The sequence below is a fragment of the Rhipicephalus microplus genome, chromosome 3, assembly GCF_043290135.1.
Source record: "Rhipicephalus microplus isolate Deutch F79 chromosome 3, USDA_Rmic, whole genome shotgun sequence".
NCBI lineage: Eukaryota > Metazoa > Arthropoda > Arachnida > Ixodida > Ixodidae > Rhipicephalus > Rhipicephalus microplus.
This window is the reverse complement of record NC_134702.1, coordinates 228,604,814-228,629,421: the sequence shown is the minus strand read 5'-3', so window position 1 is coordinate 228,629,421 and position 24,608 is coordinate 228,604,814. Positions and strand designations below refer to the sequence as shown.

Sequence of the window (24,608 nt, the reverse complement as noted above, 5' to 3'; positions counted from 1 at the left end):
TGAGCGTGCACAAACATTTGATGTGCTTTTTTTGCTTTTATGCCTTTATTATTTTACAGGCCATAACGTTTTGCAAGACCAATCAATTATTGGCCAATCCCCCATAGTGACACAGTAGAAGGCGAGCAAAAACAAGAAACGTGGTTTCAAGGGTGCGAGACCCGTACCTTGATGGTCATTTGAGACCGAGCTGCGTTCGACGGCAGACTGTTCTCAGCCAAACGTCTGCTCTGAGGAACTGGGTGGTGACCTCTAAGTGCTGGACTCTAGACGCTGGACTGTTTCTGGACTACGGATGAGTGACTGGACCGTGTTTGCCTATACGTGAAATGAGTGTAATATAAGCGCTATGTGCCGGGTTCTTGCTGGAGCGGTTCTGCACCTTATTATAAAAAAAAAAACTGCTCACAAGTATGTGACGGCTGTTTACCTTTTTCAGGAGTCAAAGCTTGTCGTTGTCCATTGTCCGGTGATGTTGATGACGCTAATAAAAATGAAGAATAGTCACCTTAACGCTTGCATGGCACATGAAAGGTACCCAATATACGCCATAACAATCACGCTGTTGGCGATAAAAAAGAAGAGCGTTGGCGCTGCCGGTACCCGATGACGATGACGACCATCAAGCATTCTCTTTCGGCCATGGGTTAAAGTGAACGTAAAATGCTGGAAGTGGCAGCAAAATGAAAAAAAAAACGCCAAGCGGACTCAGAGTTGAGAGACTGCGTTTTTTGGAGACTTCAAAGGCGATCCCACAGACAATGACTGGCGTTTACTGTATATGATGACTCTATACAAAGATTAATTTCGCATGACTAGAAACCACCTACAACCACCAGAAGAATGTGCATAAACTTCAGATTTACCAACTTCAGGCTTGATCTGATTGAAGAAACACTGGCGCTACATTTCACGCACCACAATGTAATGAGATGATCGAAGCAAAACAATGATAATGAAATAATAATGAAAGCAAAACAAAATCGACGGCTCAACACAACGTACCATTCATGACCATTAAAAGAGCCATGACACGGTCACCCAAAAATTTTCTGTTTTTAGCGGAAAATGGAGGTAGAGGATTGAATATGCCTAGACATGCCGTTAGTAGATTATTAGCTGTTTCTTCCAAGGTGTCAATGCTTTTCAACACTGATATCTCGCGTAAGCGGTGCTCTACTTAGTACTTTTGATCTCGTATCTTCAAATACGGCCTTTCAAGTCCACTAAGGACTCTTCTATAAAACTTTATGGACGACATAAAAGGTTCTTACGGGGCCTTTGTTTGAAAGAAAATGGGAGACTGGTAATGAAACTCCCCCTCGGGTAACTCACGCATACGCTCTAATCATGCTGAGCAGGCGCATGAACGCTATTGCACTGACGTGTGGGCTGATGTAATTATTATATAAACGTGAGCTGTCAGAAAGGCAACTTATACTAATGCTGAAGTGGAATAGAAATGACGAGAAAAGTCGGCAACTGATCAGAAGCTCATTAATGACATATAACTTGCCCCGAAGACTTACTTGTATGCACCCTTACCAAAGTCTTATTGAGATGAAATTACATGGACATTCTCGACTGGTTCTTGCTGTCATCGCCCCAACCGTCATTGATGTATATATGTTGGTATATATAACTTCAAGATATACTTACAGTGCGTGCACCAGCCGTTTGCTACGCCCTCAATGTTACCTGTCATGTACGTGCGAAACAATACGGTGCAGGAGACCGCACGAATCACACGTTTTCAACTTGTTTTTGGCAGAACAGTTACGACGCCCCTGGATGGAATGTCATCTGTCGATAACAACTCTGACCAGTGACTTCACGCAAACAGCTGAAGAAGCAAGGCAGCAGGTGCGGCATCCCAATCAGCAGCAACAAAAAGGCGAAGTCGATCGGTATAATTTGCAACGAAGAGAGGTCAAGTACGCTCCTAGAGACAATGTGTGGGCATGGACACCCGTACGCGTGCGTGAGCTCTCAAAAAAGCTACTTCGACGTTATTTTGGCCCCTACAAGGTGCTTCTCCGGCTTGGTCTTTTGAATTATTAAGCTGTCTTAGAAGAGCAAGTCGCATCATCCAGGCGGTGGCATCGCACAGAAGCTGCACCTCATTCAAATGAAGCCATACCACGACCACAATGAGTAATCAAGGAACATTGCTGGATGATACCTGCTACTACCAGTAGTAACTATAAAATACCTGCCCGGAACCTACACAAGGATCGGGACGATGGATTATCGGAAGGAGAATAATGATGCGAGATACATTTAAAGCTCACGCGCCAGCCGTTTGCTACTCCCTCAGAGTTGCCTGTCGTGTATGAGCGAAACAGAGTTCGCGAAGCACCAGTGGGTACTGCCAAGATTGAAGCTGACAACTAAGGCACATCTGGGCTGCGTGGAAAAAGAGAAAAAGACGAGAGGCCGAACTTGGAAGAAGCCAAGCTGTTCTGGACTTAGACATTCTTATCTTACTTGTTTGTTTGTAGGGCACAAATTCGCCCATTTTAGCTATTCTATTAAAGCATACTTCTTCAACTATGCGTGACAATATATACAGAAAAGAATGCACTAGGCTGCTCTTTCTGAGCAGCGGACATCGCGTTTCCAGCCGGAATTGTCTGCAATAAAGCATGAGCGAAAAAAAGAGGGAAGAGGGAGGTTTCTGGTTGCCGCGTTATTTCGGCAACAATGAACGCGCGGCTTGTGTCCCCACACCAGGCGGGAGTTTCTTATGGCTGCGCTCTCAACACTAAAAAAAAAACGGTGCCAAAAGTGCACCTGGAAAGGGCGTGTACTCTTACGCCAGCGTTTTGTAGAGTGACTACTCTGGCCACACCGCAGAAAACTTGGTTACTTAGCAAGCGCAGGCTTACTGCAAATATTATTGCTTATAAATGTGCTGTACTTCCTCCGTATTACTTTAGGATATGTTGCTATCTCAGTCATTGCTTTGCCCCTGTAGTGAAACTGTGATTTTTTTAGTCTCTACCACGCTCACTGGAACTCAGAATCACCACGATTTGAGTCGCCCGGACTCACCCAGACTAAGACTCACGACTCAATTATAGTGTGGTGAGTCCGAGTGAGTCGACTAATGAGCGAGTTTGCCGACGTATGCGAGGGCGGCGCCTAAGAGTACTTGTGTTGCTTGAAATCGCTTTAAGGGTGCATATTTGTTTACGGTGTAGACGAGTAGAACACAACTTTAGGGAGGAATGTCGTGAAGCAAGGCAGTGCGTTAGTGGTGTCATGCTATGATTTTTCAATTGTTGCAGGGCTCCTTTGCTCCTGAAGGAAAACGCCCGTTTTGAAAAAAAAATTACGATAGAAAGGTAGCTGCATGTAGCCATTTACTTGATCCCACAAAGTTGCTGTTCTAAAATTAATGATTACTTTTCACTGAATATTAACTTATCAGACTCTGGTGGGGCAACTATCCTATGGTGCTGATAACTGGTCATGTCAACAAGGAAAGCCTATCGTGTAACAATCAGTGACTTACAGTTACGTAACAATGGAAACAGTGCATACATAAAATTGTGAAGTGCTTTAAAAACGAAAATATATTTACTGAAAAATGAAAGAAGTACAAAAGAAATCGTATTGCAGTACGATAAAACGCGAGTTTTTGTATTTGGCACGTAGGCAGTGCACGGCATTCCTGTCATTTGTTGTCCTTGCTGATGTTGTGCGCGAACCAGTTGATACTCGTGGTCCAGCTGTTGCTGAGGGCCTCTTCGAACTTGGCGCGGAAGTGGGCCAGTGCGTCGCCCTCGGAGTAGTCTAGCACCAGGGTGTCCCGCAAGTAGTCCAAGTCCTTCTCCGAGGTCAGCTCGGGCATGCCCGTGGTCAGCATCATGGCGAATAGGGAGATGATGAGCGACCCGTGGCGCCGCAGAATTATAAATGCCTCCTCGCACAGCTGCTGGAACCTGCAATGTCGCGATCGAATTTACGTGCCTGTGCTGGTTAAGTATGCATGAGGCCGACTAACTGTTATGCAGCACACTTGAGTTTCGAGCGCAACATCTATTTGAGAGCGATAAAAGAACTAAGGAAGAAGTTCTGAGAAAACACTGCGTGATAGGAACAACTACTACACAAACTGCAGTATTCGTAGGAATGTCACTGTACCGCATTATTTACCTCCATGTTTACATGCAGGCGTTCAGCCTTAAATGTTGTAACTGCACTATGTGTAAAAATCAAACTCAAGTAATTATTTTGACCACGAACGCCGGACATAGTGTGATGGTTCCTGGTAACATTGATTAGTCGAGGAGATAAACGTGAACTTTTAGCAGCAAGCCAGCAAGAAAGAAACGAACAAAATCTTATGCGGCATTTGTTCAAAAGAGACTGTTCGCCCTGGATTTGATGGACCATGACGTTACATCACGAAAAGGTTTCATGAGGTGAGTTTACTCAATTGGTCATTTTATGCTGAGCTGAGCGATGTGCAAAATTACGAGGTAGACTGTCGCCGAGGGCACCTCAAAGAAGGAGAGTCCGCGCTTTAAAGTTTTCCTACCAGATTATAACGAATGATTATATGCGTAGAGAACACTGGTATATATATAACAAAAATATAACATAAGTTATTTGTGCAAACAATCACTTTTCTGCTTGAAACACCACACCGTGCCCTGAAAGTGGTCACGTGGGCTACTTGAGCCTGCCATCTAGTATAGAATGAAGGGACACTGCACACCTGTTAAACGAAGCGCTCTTGTTGCGGCGTCCATGGGTGATGACGTGTACAAAGTCGTGCGTTAGCACAAATGGCACCCGCTCCCGCTTGATGCCGAACTTCTCTTTGAACTTTCCGAGGATGTGACCATAGTCAATGTGGAAAAGCTGCGAGAAAACCAGGACCGTCTTTGAATCAATTATTCTCTACACTAGGTGTACGTACACAGAAACAAGACATTTACAATGCAATTACACTTAAAAGGCGAGTTTAGATTACGATCATTGTACCTGCTTCCTATATTCGTCAAACTTCACTTCAGAATTGCTGCCCGTAAATTACCCAGTCAGGATAAGTAAGACTTGCCGTTAACTGTTAGCAGGTACTGTATTATTCTCTGGCTTACATTTAACGGGCAACTCAAGCATGAAAGCTTAATTACTTATGCTTTATAAAACTTAATTACTTATGATTTGTGAAACTCATTTCTGCTGGCCTGCGCCTCAAATCGACAACCTGTACCAACCACAACCACAAAAATTTTAAGTAAGCGCATTCTCCGTCCATGTGTGGAGAAGCTACTTTGTAAGATATCTTCTTGTGCAACACAAGAACCTAACACAAGACAAAAGCCTGTTTCAACATCTGAGTCGTGCTTTAATGAAAATTTGCATAAAGCAATGAAGTTGGTTTCTAGGTTTCATTACTTCAGTGAACAATTCAATCTCTTCTTATGTGTAGCTACCTCCAACTTACTTCTCTATCTCAGTCGTAAAAATTTATTCGTTTACCATTTTATATTTCCATGTGTGAGACTAATGAGCTGCTCTCTGCGAAATTGGCATCCAACCTACAAGCATGGTATCTTGATGTGTGCTGTTCTTCTATACACATCCTGTCAGCGTCTCCGTTAATGACATCGTGCTACCTCGTACCGGGTCCCATGAGGTAGCTTTGTACCAATCAAATGACTATGCTACCAGCAGTGCTCTTTCAAACTGCCAGGTTTAGGCGCACATATTTACTCCGAAATGTTCCAGGTGGTATGACAGCCACTGTGCTTCACTTTGTGGAACATCCGTCGCATTGTTCGAAGGTCCCTGGTTCGGTGCCTGCTAGCAGCGTGTTATCTCTTTATCTACTTTCAGTTCTTCACATTTACATTACAGTTACTACTAATCCCTACTCTCCACAGCTTCATTGTCTCTTCACGTTACTATTTTGTCTAACTAAGAAAAAAGAGCCCTTCATGATAAATACAAGAAATAAAAGCTACTGTGGTAACTCATCGTTTCACCTCTGAGTCATCTCATTATCGAATAATTTACAACGTTACTCAGGTGTAAAATTACTCTCCTGCATTGAAATTGTTATTCAAAGAGCATCTGCCAAATCTGTATCTATATGTTTTTTATACTGCGTGATTTCTGTTGATTTATGCTGCAAATCACAGAAATTGTTTTTTTATTTACTTCATGTCTTTTTCATTTTCATTGTGGTTTGTATATTCCTTTCTTTTCGTGGTTGAAACACCTGCTACGCTTTGTTTTATTGATTTGCAACCTTAACCGTGGCTCGCATTGCAGTAGTGCACTATAACACCTTTATTTAAAATTTATGCCACGTGAAAATATTTTTATGCCGTAATAAACAATAATTGATTGATCGATTGATTGGTTGGTTGATTGATTGACTGATTGATGTACTCACTAGCTACTTATGGTCTAACACGGGCGGTTGCCTAAATGTCCGTCAAACAGGACCCGTATTTGAACATTAGATAAAATTAGTCGTGGGTATACTAGCCAATCGCCGTGCTTTGTCGTCTCTAGCCTTATGTTGTCCCTTCGAACTAGAAAAGTTCTCACGAGAAACGTTAAATCCTATTCTGCTCGGCACAAAACGGGCTGAAGGCCTTTCTGTCTTGGCCTTTCGGGCATTTCTCATTCACATGGGATTGTCTTTCTCTGAGAGATGCTATTTGCCGCACGTATACTTTCAATTTCCTCAATCCTTCTGTGCTTTGGTGTCACCTAGAAGTGGCAGACCGAATTGTGCTTCCTGCGCCCCCCCCCCCAACAACACACACACAAACACGATTTTTTTCTAGCCGTGGCATACGGAGCACAATGTAACACTCGACCACACCAGCTTGGCCGACTGCAAATTCACCTCAAAGAGGTGCTCCTCCCGGAAAAGTTTCTGCTTATGCCCCTTCTTCTGCGTTCTTTTTATCTCATTTTTAACGTAGCCTAATAGCATTTCAGTGCTGGTTAACAAAGCTACCTTCACTATGTGACGCTGCTTCCACCTCTAGTACATCATCGTACTTATGTTAAGGCATTGTTAAGGTATTGTTAAGGTATTGAGATGCTTTATAGCTCCTGCTGACTATTTTCGTCATTCTCGTCAGGCCGATGTTTATAAATGAGTGCAGAGTCTCTGAAGCGAGTCAGTCGAGTTGAAGGTTCAAATTTTTTTCAGCCTCTGAAAGAATGGAATTTAAAAGAATTTTAGGCATGTTGAATATACACTATGTCGAGTCTGCTTTGTTTGTCCAGTCTAAGTACGTCCAACCTCTTTCCATGCTTGGTGTGAGTTAAGATTGGGATGATGGAAGTAATCCCGATGGTTCAGATGATCACGACGATACGTTGAAGGACTGGACTGCTTGCTCACTTCCTGGCAAACTTCGGTTTATTTACACACTGACACTTATTTACAAAGGCCGGGGTGACCACTAAACCAACTGCACAGTAAGCACTGGCATGTATTAGTATCAACGTTGGCGTTACTTGCCGGGCCTTTCGTATACTCCACACTTCGACACCATCTTCTCGATGTAGTATAAACCTTGGATCAGAGTCCGCGCTAAGCACGACCTTTGTCCCCGCTTCCCGATCTTGTTCCCGAGCACGAAGCTCCCCTTATCTCCATTTATCTTCATTAAATACCTCTCGTCTCGTCTGAGACAGCCTCGTGGGATGAACCCTTACTCGACGCTCGACAAATGGAGCAAACAACTGCCCTTTCCTCAGAGATGGGTCTCCGCCTTTGTGTTCACACACTTTGCTCTCCTCCGAGCATCGGCTAAAAAGAAATCCGTCATTTCAATGGCGTACAGCTTAAATAATGCTTTCGTGCGACAAGTCTGTCTAGACGGCCAGTCGGCTGTCTCGCGTTAGTAGACACAATTCTGCCGTATATCCACACGTATTGCTACAGAATAACGCCACATTATCTTGTTGGCAGCCGTGTCACGACAGCGACCACTTATTTTTCCGTCTGTCTCACCGTGAGAGTGCCACCATCGTGCTGATGACTCCCCAGCACAAGGTGCGGTGAACAAAAGCTCACGGGGTTCGACGACAAAGACGCGTTCCGAGGAGAACGGCTTAGTCTGCGTCTGGGCAGCCTCTTTTCATTAACTTCCCTTTTTGTCGGGCGCCGTCCACTGACTGGCCATCTTTCGCGTGCCCCAAACATAACTGTGTGGCTTTGCTGAAAGGACAGCCTAAATGATACGTCCTGAGGACTGCACCACTTTTAAGCAAATATGTGCACGTGAGTGCACGTTATGCTTTTTTTCGCAATAATTAAAATTCGTCATTCACAAAAACTTGTGGAAGACATGACGCCCGAATGGGACTTGTTGGCACTCAAAACAGACACCCTCTTTTTCCTACGTCACTAGATGGCCTTCACCAGACGGTGCTCCTAACTGGTCGACTTCTCACGCACTAACTGATCGGCATGCCGCATAGCTGTGGTGATTAAAAGAGGACCACTAGCCGATGTGCTCTTAATATGACTATCGTGCATCACTCACATGATACTGAGTCTTTTTTTTGCTACGTATGGAACGACTTCAAAGTGAGTTTTGACTTCAATGCGAGCTTTACTTGGATCCATTCAATGAATCATTTTAGCATGGGCACGAACTGACCTGCAGGTATAAAGATGGCGCTAAAGCTTCACTACGTGGTGTGACTCACCTCTCCATTCGCCTTGATCATAATGTTGTCACTGTGGCGATCTGCCACACCGAGAACGTAGGTCGCCACGCAGTAGCCGGCACACGACAAGGTAAAGTTCTCCACCGCTTTCTTCAAGCTGCAAGGATTTAGAGAGCTCAATGAGAAAGCGAACGAGCCAAAATTATTTAACATCTTATTTCGTTAAAATTCACAGGATGCCTTGTTTGTATAAATATTGGCATATTAAATTGAAAATAAAGAAGAACGCTCGCACGAAAGACCGAAAAACGCATGGATATTATTTCGTCATGTGTGGGAATGGAGGGGGGGGGGCACACGTAACATTCGTTAAGCCCACGAAGTATTTCGCACGCTCCCCCGCACCTAGCCACGCCATCACACGATTGTTGTGCATCCACTCGAAATGCACAACTTCACCACCAGGACCTCGTCTCAAGCCGCTGTCGTGTAATCACAGAGCAAGATATTGGTGACGCTGGCTGCCCATTGAAAAAATTGCTTACAATTTGGTTTTATTGAGCTCATTTAGTAAAAATAAACTGCAAAAACCACACAGATAAAACTACACAAAAGGGGATCTAGCCCCGCCTGCCCACTGGCGGTGGCCGTTACTGGAACACACGAGCTTCTTTTAAGTTATGTAGATAGAAAAAGAAGGAACACTGAACAAGAGGGTGTCAAAAATATTAAAAAGGGGGTTCTGGCTTCCACACAGAAGCCTGGTTAACTAATCTTCTGAACACACAACTTTATTGGCAACGTATTTCCGGCAACATATTAACATACACCTGTGGGATGGCACGATGGTGCCAAAGATGACAGGGAAAATTCAGCGAATGTGTCCATATAGTCGATATTATTACACACGATTGGACATGACGACTTTGTTAGCGCGATAACGTTAACAAGCTTGTTTCGCCGAAATTCCGGCATCGGCGTTGGTGTCGGTATCGGTGTCAGCGTCGTTGGTTCTGAGCGGAAAAGAATCGTGACCAAAAAATTGAGAGCGATGAATTTAAAAGAAATTACAAAAAAAATCATGGGTCAGAGTGGGGACCGAACCAAGGCCACGCGTCTACTTGCGAATACAGCGAAAAGACCTCCCTCTGCTTGGAAAAGCACTGAAAGTAGCTTTCATGCTTTACGAGCACACGCTTCCTCCATACATGCTTCCCAATGCAACATGAAATATTGTAGTAATATTGCGTGATACAAGCGCCCATTGCCAGCAAAGCGCGAGAACATGTTATTATCATTATGGCTCCGTGGTCACTCACTATACAAACGTACACACGCTGCTGCGCCCTTAAGGCCACGTAGTGGGTGCATAGCAAGTTCGATAAGATTTCAGCACAAAGAATTTGATGTACGCACTAAAAACGGGATATTGCTATCGCGTTAAACTCCTAAAGGCGAAGCTTACCCCAGTATTCACAAACGATCCTCGGCTCGACTTCCAACCTTCACTGGACAGATTTGAGCTCTGCGCCACTGCTCAGCTGAAATAGATGCTGCGCTGCTCGAGAATCGCACATTATCGTTGATATGCAGTGACTTGCCGTGCCTAGAGATGGCGCTTCCATCGGCTTTCTCAAGTGAAGTTGAAGCGTTGAGTAAAGGAACGTTCTAGAATACGGGGGTTAGGCTCCCCTATTTTTTTTTACTGTGATTCGTAGCCGACAAAAAATGCAAAAGCGGTGGTGAAACGTACACCTGGCGACAATAATCTTAACCTCGTAAGTATATTTTCGAAACATTCACAAAAACTATCTTGTACGCATAATTTAAAATTTTGGAGCCGTACTCGTCAGATACGCTATTGAATACGACGTTAGGGATTCACCAAATCATGGGACTGAATAATGGTGCGTTCTGTCTTATTTCTCTGCTCTATGTCCTTTCTCAAACGTTCCCTGCGCACTAAGAAAGTAAACTTCTTTCAAAATGCGATACCTACCAGCCCAAGTAGCCACTCTTTTGAATAATGTTTTTTTTCTAAACTTTAGTAAGTGCACGCATACTACAGTTTTTGCATTTAGATTGTGTCAAAATGTAACCGCTTTTAATGGGGATTGAGCCCAGATACTCCGGCAATATTGTGACACTTGAACCTCTGCGCTATTACGCTGTGTACGATCACCTACAACCCAGCTTTATGAAAGAACTGGTGCTTTTGGCGTTGTTTTATTGCATGCGCACCATAACAGATAAGACATTTAATTTCCTACAGTGAACTAAACTTATCGATCATTCGAAATCTTAGGCATTAGATGCACAGAGCATAGGACTTTATCAAGCTTTGTGTTGGATTTCATACACAGTAAGTTTCGAAATTATAAGCTCAGACCACGTCCACGGTAAACTAAGCTACCATAAATGGTCGTATTATGCGTACCTCTCGGGTGTCTTGTTGTGGTCCTTGATCCACGTCAAGAGCGAGCCTTTTTTGAAGGCTGATGTGGCACTGGAGTTGTGCAGCTTTTGTATGTTGGCGATTGTGTTAGACCGGCGCACTACCTCGATCAAGCCTACGTTGTGGTCCGTGGACAGGCACTGGTATGGGATCATTCTGTTTCGCATAAGAAGGAAAGCAGGCAAAAGTCATACATATCGAATTGGAACATCAGCGCAGCGTCGGTTGACACTTCTAGGCGCAGGTAATTATGCAGACCTCAAAAAAATTTTTTCTTTGGCGGGTTGTATCGCCGTAATCGCTTTAAATTCGATTGCATTTCTTAGTCAGGCTATGTCAGGCATCCGTCGGGATCCATCCACCGCCCTCTCCCATAGCAACAGGTGCATGCGTGCGCGTCCGTAGCAACTGGAGACCCCCCCCCCCCCCTTCCTTGTCACGCTTCGGCGTCGGCAGCTGTCCGCAACAGCTGTGGGCACACACGCTTATCCTCGCCCCTAGCAACGGAAGCCCCAACCTTGACCTGAACGTGCCTTGCCACCACCTCAATGCAGTGCATTTGAAACGTGTTTGTAGCGTTTGTGCTGCCAGCGTTTGTGCGACGCTGATATTCTGGCCGTCACGTACAATGACAGGTCCAGTGCTTCGCCGCTTATCTCGCCGTTGGCTCTCTCTCCTCCTTGCGCCCCACTCTCCCGTCCGATGAAGTGAAGCTCACGCGTTACTCTCGACTGTTCGCTGGCTGGGTGCATCTCAAGGCAATGGCAGAAGTCGATGAAGGCAACATATAGTGAAATCAACATATCCGACGGCAAATCCGACGGCATATCCGCATTTCCTCATGATTCCCTTCACGGTGGTGGGGGCATTTATTGTTATGGCTCCAGCACGGAGTTCTAGAAATGCGTGTGCGAGCGAAATTTCTCCGTATGCCGAGTGCAGCGTCTGCGTGCTACAACACAGCAGTTAAAGAGAGTTATTCTACAGCGCTCATTGTGCCCTAAAATTTCGCCAAATGAGGCTTGGCACCGGGTCTACCAAGTCAGATGAACAATTAGGTGGGTAAAGCGTAACTTTCCCATGTTCTATTAGCGATGAAGACCACGCTGTGACTAAACATTATTTTAGCAAAGCTTACCACAAAGCAGCATATGTATACAGCAGAAAACGAATTTCTGCTCGGATGAAAAAACGAGCGTTATAAAACCTTTTTTTTTGTGATGGTCGCATATGCGGGGGGGGGGGGGGGGGAATATGACACAATACTGCCTATTCTCGAAGGTGTTCAAGACCAGCGAAAGGTCTCACTGGTCCTCAAAATTCAGAAGTATTTTATCCAGTAAATGTTTGACAAAGCGTATATATTCGTTATCTTGTCGTATGGAATTCCCCCCTTGTTGTGAACTAGCCGTCTCAGCGATTTTGCCCTGACACTGACTGATTAGAGGGAAATCACAACGTGAAAATATTCTTTCACTGTTTTCTAGTCGAAAATATTGACTTGGCCTCCACGTCTCGCTGAAATCAAATGAATCAGGCAGTTTGCATTTGTTCATTTCACGCTATAGAGATGCCCGGGAAAACACCCCTCATATCGTCATATAATTTTCGTCGCACAGCTTTTGCAGAGTTAAATAGAGAGAAGTAGAGCATATGTCTTGGTGTCTATGGGCCTAGCTTTCGAAGGCTTGCAAAGGACTGTTGTGGACTGCGCTGTTTAGTGCTAAGGCCTTTTAGTATAGATACATGCCTTGTAAAGAAAACACGAATAGGCAGTGTAATAAGTTTAGGCATTAGTCTTGTTTTGTCTTTCATGCTCTATTGTTACTACTTCTTTGCCGCGAAGCAGCAGAGGAGCAAGCTACGGTTTATCCTTGTCTATGGGCCAATCCTCAGCGTGGGTTTGTTCTACTCTTCTCTACTCTATGGGTCATGGTAGCGTTGTCCACTCACTGACGCCCGCATCATTCAAATGTTGCTGCCTTTTTTATTTTTGTTTCGGCAATGCTGTTGCGGCTTCTGACAGAACGCGCTGTCGGGTACAAAGTCGTACAGTACAACTCGAATTTACATGCATTCAGTTTATCTGACGTTTTACCGTGCTACGAATGAGTCAACGTGACTTCATTCGGCGCTTACCATGCATTTTTTATATCAACAGAATCCTGTGTTTATTGGTAGCATAAATAATGGCCCACTTACCTAAAGTCATAACCCTCGTCCTTCCAGATTTTGTCCATAATGCGAATCATTTGCAGTGTCAGCATGTCCTGCCGTAAGTCTGCTAGGCAAGAATACAGGGTTGTTCAGCCATACCATGTTCAAGCGGATTGACATATATGGCAATAAAGAATTTTTGCTGCTTCTCTTTTTGATAGCTCAAGAAACCCTTTACTGTGAGAAATTTTGTTATCCTTGCATGTTGGGAAACAATTATTGAAAGAGTCGTGGCAATGTCACTTGTTATTAAGCAGTACCTAATTTACACCGGCATTACTTAAAGAAAGCTTCCTTCTCAAGAGAAACAGTGCAATTGAATAGCAACGAAGCTTAAAACTGGAAACACAAGATGTGGTTTCTTTAGCTGTTGAAAAACATATTGTCCTAGGTAATGGGCATAAGCCATTAACTGTAACGTGAAATCGCTTGGAAGTGAAGAAAGAAGAGGACATTGTTTCCTGGTTTGGGGCGAGAAGACGTCGATTCGTCGCTGTCTGTTATTTTGTTCGTACTTGTTATTTCGTACGGTTAGCGCGAAAAATCAACTCTAGGAATTTAATATATTTGTTGAAATAAAAAATAAAACCAGAGCGCAGGCAAAACAAGACACAAAAGAATGCAAGAAACAGTAGTAAGTCCGAATACAGAAAGCTTAAGTTTCGTAATTTTTAAAGTCATCGGCCAGTCACTTCACTATTAACGTCCCCACAGGCCTAAAAACTTTTTTTCAAAACAATGCTACGTAAAACGTTTTTACGAATTCAGCCTTCTTATTTTGTCTCAGTAAACTGCGCTCTCTATCATTATGTGAAAGTTGTCATCATTGTCATCATTATTAAAGGTATAAGTAAGCTTACTTTTATTGTCACCTTTAGCAAAATAGCTTTAGGATTTCAGAAAAGGTGGTATTCTGGATATTATTATTTTGAAGACATTTCAGCTTGCCGAACATACATATAAACGTGGCTTTAGAAAAACTACTGTTACATTACTTACTTTCAATTCACATGAAATATGTACAACGTTGGCTTACTTACCGTCGCCGTATTTGAAGATGATTGCAATGTCTTCCGCGGCTGAATCGCTGTTTTCGAAGACTAGCCAAAGTGGTTTCATTTTCGAGTCCATGAACCGGCATTTTTCAGGTCTACAAGAAGAGGAAGAAAATAGAGAAGAACACTGAAATCAAAACTAAGAAATGTATTCCTACGAATCACTAAAACTTAACGGAGTAGAAGTACTATGTTGTCCGAGAATAAAAAATTTACGGGTATATATTTACTAGTTTTCTGGGTGCGAAACAGTGGAAACAAATTTTTCTATGTCAGCAACATGACATGAATACAAGGCAAAGTGGCACTGGCCTTCTAACAAACAACACGGTATTCAGCGATTGATTCAAAACAGGTATTATCTTTATAATTACTGTTATTGCCTGCGTAAGCAGAAAAGTGCAAACTTCCTCGAGAAAACACTGCAGCTTATCAGACGTGCACACGAACGCAGACAGTCTCTGCAGCCGTCGCGCCGAGTTTCCAACCCCGCGGGCCGAACGCGAGCAATAAAACTGGCTAAGGGCGAATAATGCAGTGAAGGGCAGTCAGCTCCAGTGCCGTGAGATCTGTGGATGGGCGAAGGATACAGTCCACTTTTAGTTAACACGCACCCTGTGTATATTTGTTGTTCAACTACGCCTAAAATACATCTCCAAGCAGCACTACATTGCAGGTAAACATCCAGTGCCTGTGTATAAGGCATGGCCGGTGAACGGTTGTGCAGAGCGAACAGTTGTTACAATAAGAAGTCGCTAGCGGACGCTGCCTGCGTCGGCGCTGCCTCTTGTGGGCTAGGGTGCGTTGTAGTTTCTTGTGAGCTGGTTGTTCAGCGTTCAACGCTGAAAGACCGTTTACATAGTGAACGTGTGCCACTCGCACCCTCTCGTCACGCGGCGAGTCGGGATGAGAGAGCGAACTCTCCTTTGGAGAAAGGCGGCAGTCTCCCGTGCTTAAGAAAATCGACCATCACGACCGCAGCAGCAGCAGACGACAATGAACGCTGACGTACTGAAAATAATAAAGTAATGTTCTAAACTGTGAACATGCATGAATTTGGATGAAGGCTCACTTAATGCAGCTGAAGACGTGGCAGGGGTCTAGTGGGCTGCACAGGTTGCGGAATGTGATTCGAAATGTCTCCTTTGACATGATCTCCTGCATTGAGGCCACCAGCTTCTCTCGGCTGTCCTGTCTTGACATGGTTCATGTGAAGAGGTTAAAAAGAGAACACACGTTATGCTCTCGCGCACAGCTAACATTATGGCAGCAAATGTGAAGGCCACTTCTAAGAAAGGTGTCACAATGACCATACACCAATGTGTGCGTGATATAACGGCACATTTGTTCATCAGCCTTACTATACATCTAGGGCTGTGAATTGCGTTTTTTTTGTCTTATAGCTAGGCACTCTACTATACAATAGAAAAAAGGACGTCTTGTTCTATCGCGATCAGGCAAGCACTAAATACTCATCTTATTTTGACAATACATTAGACGAATGCCTAGACGAAACGTCGCAAGAAATCACAACTACCAATATAAATAGAGTTAAATGTTGCTCAGCAGTTACCTTAGGAAAAAAGCAGAAACTTGCGCACTGCGAAAGGCTGCGGTACCATAGAATGTGAGCCTAAGTGCCACTGTTTCTTATTACTCTATGAATAGGCAGCTGCCCTGCATCTTGCTGCCCCAGCGAGAAGACACTGAATTGCAGTTGACTCAAAAAGAAGGTGAAAATGAGTTCAAAACCATACTACAAACACTTGCGTGGGCCAATTTCGGCTAAATGACCGACTATAAATCGGTTTGCTAACTTCAAGAGATTTTAAGCAAGCAAAACACAGTTTCTCTGAACCAGAATTTGCAAGAATGAGGGAGTAATAGTCTTTTGGCGTAGATTATAGTTTGCGTTAGAACAAATGCTTTACCTGAAACAGTTTTTAGCAGCTGCGACAGGCTGGACGAACCGGAAGAAGTGTCCACAAGCAAGGTGGCCTTTAGCAGCTAACTTATGGGTCATCTAAACACATGTGGCCCATATGAAAGCGTACGAAATGATAGTTAGGACAGGCTGATGAAAGGATGGTTGAATAATAAACAAGTTTAGATTAAAAGATCTGCCTTTTTTATGGCTATCAACATGGACGGCATAAATGTGTACTTATCCTGCGGATGCTTAATGTTCATTTATACCGAACAGGAATACGCAACCGACATCGAAGGGCAGCTCAAGATACCGTGGCTGTATTTACCTGATGGTCGATGTAACGCTGTGCAATGGCCAAGGGCTCCATCCATTTGGTATACGGACACGTATTTACCTTCTTTGCTGATGCCATCTGTAGTTGAATATTCCCTGACTTTTAGACCATCTTTCACGGTTGTTTAGGGATAAGCGTGTTCATACGAGTGCCAACCCTTCATGATGTGGTGGTGTATATTCGGGAAAAAGCATTTTTTCTTTTCTTTAAGGGTGTACGTTATAGGCACGATAAAACGCCCTCAAGACTGTAGGCTGATTCACTCTAAAGGATATCGGCTACAGTCAGGTCAATGACTGCTGCTGTCGGCTAGGGTTGGCTACGGATGCTCAGCGGGGGCTCATATAGCCTAAACAAATAATATTGTTGGCGTGTATTTTCGAAAGTTTTTACCATCTGGTAAACTACTCAAACTACAAATAGAGTTTCTTATCTATCTGACAAGTCGCTAGTCGGAATTGTCCGCTTTAATTTTCGTGGCGTGTCATTTGATTGACACTTTTTCTTTCGTGGATTTAACGGGACACGTAAACCTAAAGGGACAAGTAAAAGATATTTTCTCGTAATAATAATCTGGACGTTCATATTAACAGAAAAAACCCCGCTTCCTGCGAGAAGACGCTTTGTAAGCGGGAAGACGCCGTAAAAGAACATGCGGTTGTCGGCGCCTCCTATGCATGCACCACTTGCCACGACATTCAAGATTTCGACAACGCGTACTTGGGCCTGTAAAGTTGCTAATCAGTGACAATGAAGTACATTGTCTCTTGAAAGTGCAAGAGATTTGGCACACCAAGGTTAAGAAAGTTTTGTTGAGCGAATAAGGCGAAATACGAAAAGCACTTTCAAGTATATAACTTCCCGATCATATAATTGGGTGGGAAACTTAAAATGAAAAAAAAATTGAGGGTAATTTGCTGATCAAATAGTAGACGTATGATGCTGAACTTAGGGTGCACCTGAGTTCCCAGGGTATATAGTATTGGTGATCAGCCTCAACGTACTTATTGTTTTAGTTTACTGTTCTTTTAACACCGGACTTTTGAAAAACTTTTGGTGCTTCACTTTTTTTTATCAATTTTCCTGGAACTTCACAGAAGGAAGCTTTCAGAAAACGTTACTTACGCTCTGCGAGGTTTCAGCCACAGCTTTGACAGCGAAATGCTTAATAGGCGACTTTGTACAGTTTCCACGCTGTAAACAAAATAAAACGCTGCCATTCAATAAGGAAGACACGGCTCGCTCATGTCTGTGAGTCTGTGGCCACACGACTGGTTCCATTTTTTGAAGCCGCGAAAAAGCAACGTCGGGGAACAGATACAGATTCCTAAAATTCTGTCAGTGCAGCACCAGAACAAAACACAAGCTGGAATAGCTCTGTTCGCAGTGAGTGAGACGTTATCGCCACGCTCACGAAACGAAGGCTACAGGCAAACCTGCCTTTCTCTTGCTTGCTTCCAGGTGCACTTGCTCGCCCAGCGTGCGCAGCTTGAACAGAGCCTCGGCTTGGCGCAGCAATGCCTCACGGTGCTCCGGCGCCCCGTGGCAGTACGCCTCCAGAATGAGACCGAACTTGACGCTCAGCGCGGCCACGTGCATCTCGCACCTGCACAATGGTGGTATTGATTGATTGATATTCGGGGTTTAACGTACCAAAACAACTGCAGTATATGACTATGAGAGACGCCGTACAGTGGTGGTATCGAGAAACATGAATGAATGAGTGAACGAATGAATGAAGGAAGTAATGAAACAATGAATGGATGAATGAATGAACTTTTTTTCTAGTAGACAGTTTTCTTCGGGTGAAGGGGGTGAAAGAGGGGATGAAACCCCGAGAAAAAATAGCTTCGTTGCTGTCACCTCTAAACACTGCAGTTCAAAAACGCAATTATGACTCGTTTATGAGACACTGTACACTGAAAAATGTGTTAATACTCTACCTTAGGCGGGCTGTCCTACGCCTACAGTATATTCAGGGTTTCAAACATTAAGCGAAAACAGCACGCAGGACGGAGTAGAAATAAGATAACACAACTCAGGCGCTGACTCTAAAGTGGTAATTTATTAGCATATACAGATTATTTGAACACTTACCACAAACATAAGAGAGTAGCCGGCAAGAAACCTTGACGATAAAAATAGAAGCATTCACTCTGAGGAACCAGCGCAAGCCACGAAAGGTCAAGTCAGTCAAACATTTACTACTGATTAGGCTTTCTTCATTTTCAGGCAGAGGAACTGACGTTTGGCTGGCGCATGACACTCTTTTTTTGATGTAGAAGGCTTCCGCTAGTTTTTTAGCGTCTGATCACTCTGTCTCAAGATCACTGTCATATCACAGATTATAATTGTACCACAGTTTGTGGTATACATTATGGGCGCCGAACATTTTGTCTTGCTTCGAACAATACACTATTTTATTCAGTATAATGACTGTCGCGAGCAATTGCTTGGTAAAACCACGGCATCTATACAGAAGTCTGGCTGCTAAATGTAAAACGCGTATTGGCTCAGACTACACTAACTTCAATAGTTTCTTTTTATCCTTCGCTAGTCATCCTTCCAAGCGCTATCTCCTCCTCAGCACATATTTCTTCAGAAAACGTGAGTAAATAAAGAATTAAGCGTTGAGCTAGTCAAGATTTTATGTTTTTTGTTTGCACGCTGCTGTCTCCATTTGCGTAGTCGCAAACGAAGTGAACTCAACTTGTCGCGATCAATGTTCATGTGAGGCTAAGCAGATCGGGCATGCGGCTCCACGGAAAAGCAAAGTAGGTGACAATTCACAATAAATATCTCTCACATATTGACCAATAGACAGCTTCTTTCAATCTGACGTCACGTGAGCAAACTGCCGGCGTCAGGATATATGTTACAAAGACGAAAAACGCCGAGAGAGAATGACGCGCTCTTTCTGTGTATTTTCAAATGTTCTTAGGAGCCCTCTAGATGCTTTTGTCAGAACTATGCCGATATCTATGCCGATAACTATGAGAACTATGCCGATAACTACTGAGACTGAAAAGGAAACCACTTGCATCATTTGCCATAAATCTGCGTTTTAATTTGACATTTAAAACTAAAGGCAAGGAAGCTCAGATAATAGACTTCAGTTCACCACAGTCATATGGAGTCCTAAAACAATCGCTCTAGAAAAATATGGTCTAAAATTTAATCCATGGTCTTCACTCTGATGTAGAAATTGGATATGATGAATTAGATGAATAAACTAGATAAGACGCAACTGTCTGTGAAACAGACGCCACATCCTCATTGTTTTTGGCCTTTTGCATTTTGTGATAGTCGTAAGTGATGTGCAAAATAGGTATTATTTATTTGGAACAATTGCTTTGTGGTCACACTTATATAGGCCCAACGGGAACAAGTGCTAACACCAAGCTGCAGGAATACAGAACATTGTTCAATACAAAGAACAGTTTTCATGTCAAAATAGATTTAAAATAGATTTCAAAACAGATTTCAAGTCCCATAAAGACAACTAGTGCGGCATGCAGCCCTTACCTTAGCAGCCAGAACATCTGGTGTCCGATGTGTCTGTTTTTCAGGGCCCTTTCCAGCAGAAACTTCACGAGATCACACTCCAGGTAAGACTCATGCTTGAGTGCTTGTACTAGTTGCAAGAGGTACAGGGACAGTTCTTCGTCGCTATTGCAGGAAAGAACAAAAATAGTTAATACAATGATGTGTTATCACGCTTGCAGCGTTTCTTGGTGCGTAGTGACTAATGGCAAATAGTAATTAGGCAGTAAGTTGCTGCCTAACTACATTCTAATGAATCTGCTGTTTAGCATCATGCTGTCACAGCCTGCTACAAATATCGTCAACCCGAGCCTTAAAATACAGCTCCGGGCCACACAACCAGCCGAGGAGGTGGCAGCCAAGCACAGCCTGAACGCCGTCCCTCTGTGAAAAGTGTTGTTTTTCACACAAATAAAGTTACTTCATCTTCTATTTTTATTCAAACAGTGGGCTTAACGATGCTGTAGCCGTTTATTATCCAAGTCTTTCGTCGTCAAATTTGATGGTGCGATGTTTCCGCCATCCGAATATACACATAACTATGGGGTCATGCCGAAGTATTGTGACAGGAAAGTATATTTGTCTTGCATGAAGGCACAAAAACCCTATCATAAATGATGTACAAGTCAGTTTGACACCTTTTGTGGTGTGCTTTAACTGTCGTCCTTTGGTTGCAAAAAGGCGCCATGCTGGGGTATGCAGAAGTAAAAAGAACACACCAGTTTTGTGCTGCAGTGTTATGGCGTTGAACCCGTTTTTTGTTCGAGGATTAATTAACTTTCGGTCAAACCAATGATATTCTTAATGCAACAGGCAAAGTCGGTATTGTCCCTTGAAGCCTTATCCAAAAGATAGCCGCGGGGGCCGGAAAGATAGAGATCTAGCTTCAAATAAAGTGCCCTTTTGGGCATAATAACCAGCATTTGTTAACGTAAAAATGAATCAATTGGTTTTGTAGCAAGATCAAAAACAACTTATATAGTATAATAAGTTCAAGGGCTACTTAGCGCGCATTGCAGTGAAACCGTTGCAATGCATACTATTTTTGGTTTGTTTTTTAGTTTCCTATAGTTAATGGCTTAAACCACTGCAATGTGTAAATATTATTATAAATAAGCAATAAATGAATAAATAAATAAATAATAAAAACTAAATAAATTGCTGACTAAATAAATAAATAAACTGAATTGGAGTGCCTTATTTGGTAGGTCAAGAAATTCCGGAGAGAAATAAACATAATTACAGCGGTAGGTGTGGAGTTTGTTTTATACTTTATAGCAGCTGCTATATTTTTATTTATTAGAAGTAAAGTATTCCCGCTGTGGCCTTCCACTCTAAACGCCGTAAACAGCAGCTCGATGGAACACATTAGACCAAATATATGGCATGTGGCAGTAGAGCAAGGTTCACGAAAAGAGGGATGCATAATCAAGCAGAATAAGACATAGTCATACGTTTGTACAAATATAAGTCATTCCGCCCATGCAGGAATATTTATCGAAAATAGGTAGAGCCTGTAACTTCAGCCGTATGCCAGTAGAAGTATCACTCCATCATACTTTTTTGTCGACGACCACAACAACAAAAATAACAACAAGAAAAAGATGAATAATAATGATTGTTGTGGATTTACGTCGCAGGCCAGCTATATGATTACAAGAGGCGTCGTGATTATGAGCTCCAGTTATTTTGAGCACCTGGGTTTACTAACGACCACCACTGAATACACGTGCCTAGAGCATTTTGCCTCCTTATAAATGCAGCCGCCGCGGCTAAGAAAGCAAATGAGAAAAAAAATGCACCTATAGAACTGGAACAAGTATCAAGAATACAGATAAACATTCAAATTATACAGCCTGTAACTCAAGGACACAAAATTAATACTTAAAAGATACATAAAATGTACAGGTTGAATGAAGGGCATTGTTTATAGACTAGTGCTAATGGCTCACGGACGTAGTAGGTAGATTCATAGACCAGATAAGTGTGGGTGCGTGTTTTAAAAAACTGAGATGAAATATTTGAAATCCTATAGTTTATAGACAAAGCGAAAACGTGGTATAGGCCACTGTCCTGCATTATGACTAATGAACGGGCGATTGTTGTGCTGCAGAATTGCACTAGGTTGATGACATTGTTGAATGATGGAAGAGCATAGGTATTATAAGTACAGTATATCAACTTCGTACATGATCTGCTCGTGAAAGTATGTGAAAAGCAGTGAATATTGTCGTGGAGTCATGACGTGGCCGAAGGGAGTCGACTATAAATCGAGGATGAAAACTGTTTATTGGGGCCGAACTTGTGACCAACAAATGAAAAGTAAGATTACGGCGACGCACTGGCACTGATAGCGGCGGACAGAGCGTCGGCCGTCGATCAACTCACAAGTGGCGAACCGTGTCGGCATTTATACCCTTGCCATCGAATATTATAGCGCTATCACTAGCGGCTACGTAGGTTCCCGAATGTTCGGAAATGTTCACGAAGTGGGCGTAATTTTAACGAAACGACGCACTACAGCCTCGAAGCCTTTCGAACATTGTAGGCGCGGTTTGCGCGGAACGTAGTGAAACGGGGGGATAACAAAACTTGAAAGGAACGTATTAATATAGGGCAACTCTAATGACGTGACAGACAGCCTTTTTATTTGTGAAAGTGGCATTGTAAGTATCATGTGTCGAGTTGTACAGAGTGAAACTAAACCACACTAAACTACCTGTGACGGAAAGATCACTTGATGTATTCCGAGTTTTATTTGTGTAGGACTAAGTTCTCTGCAACGTGATACAGCTTCCGAAAGAAATAAAGTTTCATACATAAGTTATTTATATCAAAGTTCTAACTGGACTGTTTTCCGGAGCCCTCCACTATGGCGTGTTTCAAATTCAAATGGTAATTTTGGGGTGTTAAACTCCACATATCAATCAATCAATCGATGAATCAATCAATGAACTGGACTGTTATGAAACTACTATACCAACAATCATGTCTTTCTTGAAAATACATTTTTACGTGCATGATTACTATCTTGTTTATCGCCTCGCATGTTTTTACTTATTAGTAAAACAGTAAGACGCCACAAAAGTGATAAAATAAAAAAGATAATGAAGTGGAAGCTCACTTTGACCTGCGTATCAACACTACAAGGTTTGCAATAAAACAGATGGATGGACGAGTTGGTGTGCGTGAATATTATAACTTTTTACCACGCACAAAACAAAGAACAAAAAAGAAACAGGCAAGCGCTATTTCTCTAACCGAAGTTATTTTTTGAAAAGAACAAAACATATAAGTATCTGGGATCCATCGTAGCGCTTGTGCAAGTCAACCTTCTATTATATATATAGTCTTGCATAATACGCTAGTAGTAGCGAGTCATATTATGAATGGATGTGTGTCTTGAGCAGCGGTGTATTATCTAGCTATTACATTTAAATATTTGTTAAACCAGCACTAACGTTATTGCTGCTAAATTTTATATTAAGAGTTCGCTTAAGAAGAACTCGAACTTCTGACTTGCTCACTTCCGTATGAATGTACTCACTCCATCTGATGAAGACAGCGCACGGCGAAGCTTCTCACAAAGTTGTCTGGGTAGCTGTAGTCCAAGAGCTCTAAAGCTTGTTCCGGCTTGAGAAGCTTCCATATTTGAAGCAGCGCTTGCATCTTAAACAAAACAGAACCAAGATATGTGCAAAATGGTCAGAAATGCCATTAAATGGGTTCTCAGTCACCCCTCGGGCACGGTGAGCAAAAAAAAAAATGAATTCTACGAACAACAAGCACTATACTATGAGCATAAAACAGCGAAATTATGTATACGTGCGCACGAATGGCTCACACACAGAGCGCGAATTCGCGACATTGTCAACCATGCAGTCTTCATACCGATAACGAACAAGTTCATCGGTTTCGGAAGATGGAAGCTTTTAGAAATGAAAACTCTTACAAAAGGTGTGTCACTCCAGCCAACGTTCTCACTAGTGGTCGTGTTTGGTCGTGTCAGGGTTGTTGATACACTAAAGAAGACAAGACTACTTGTCGCAGTAGGCCCCACCAACACCCATGAATATTTTTTATCTCTCCAAGCATTTTCCATATATTTTTTATTCAGAGGCCTCGTTCTCAATCAGTTTGGTGGTCGGGTTCCCAGTTTTACGTGGGCTGTCAAACAACATATTGCTGCTATTGGGTGACAGTTGACAACATCAACAACGCCTTTGGATTAAATGGGCTTCCCGGCATGAGGTGTCGCAACAGGCCGGCGTAGGAACGCAATTTAAGACACAGTTTGACACAATTTAAGAAAACAGAGGGGCTGTACCTAAGCGACCGAAACACTGCAGCTGACGGCCTCTCTGACAAAAAAAAAAAAGGCAGATCCAGCGTACCTTGAGAATCAATGTTATG

At 42.9% G+C, this 24,608-nt stretch overlaps 2 protein-coding genes across 4 annotated transcripts in view; one reads left to right on the top strand and one right to left on the bottom strand.

Annotated features, from left to right (window-relative positions):
- LOC142804156 (3 beta-hydroxysteroid dehydrogenase type 7-like) overlaps positions 1-2,550 on the top strand; it is a 32,545-nt gene extending 29,995 nt beyond the window's left edge. The window contains exon 7 of the mRNA XM_075890772.1: positions 60-2,550. Within this exon, the coding sequence (XP_075746887.1) occupies positions 60-107 (48 nt within the window). The 3' untranslated portion in view covers positions 108-2,550. The remainder of the gene's footprint in view (positions 1-59) is intronic.
- A 1,002-nt stretch (positions 2,551-3,552) lies between these two features.
- LOC142804154 (phosphatidylinositol 4,5-bisphosphate 3-kinase catalytic subunit beta isoform-like) overlaps positions 3,553-24,608 on the bottom strand; it is an 88,948-nt gene continuing 67,892 nt past the window's right edge. For all 3 annotated transcript variants that reach the window (XM_075890767.1, XM_075890769.1, XM_075890768.1), the window contains 10 exons: positions 23,743-23,864; positions 20,178-20,321; positions 18,093-18,258; positions 15,461-15,579; positions 14,374-14,483; positions 13,319-13,397; positions 11,099-11,272; positions 8,701-8,818; positions 4,727-4,872; positions 3,553-3,947 (listed from right to left, as the gene is read on the bottom strand). In XM_075890767.1, the coding sequence (XP_075746882.1) occupies positions 3,680-3,947; positions 4,727-4,872; positions 8,701-8,818; positions 11,099-11,272; positions 13,319-13,397; positions 14,374-14,483; positions 15,461-15,579; positions 18,093-18,258; positions 20,178-20,321; positions 23,743-23,864 (1,446 nt within the window). In that variant the 3' untranslated portion in view covers positions 3,553-3,679. The remainder of the gene's footprint in view (positions 3,948-4,726; positions 4,873-8,700; positions 8,819-11,098; positions 11,273-13,318; positions 13,398-14,373; positions 14,484-15,460; positions 15,580-18,092; positions 18,259-20,177; positions 20,322-23,742; positions 23,865-24,608) is intronic.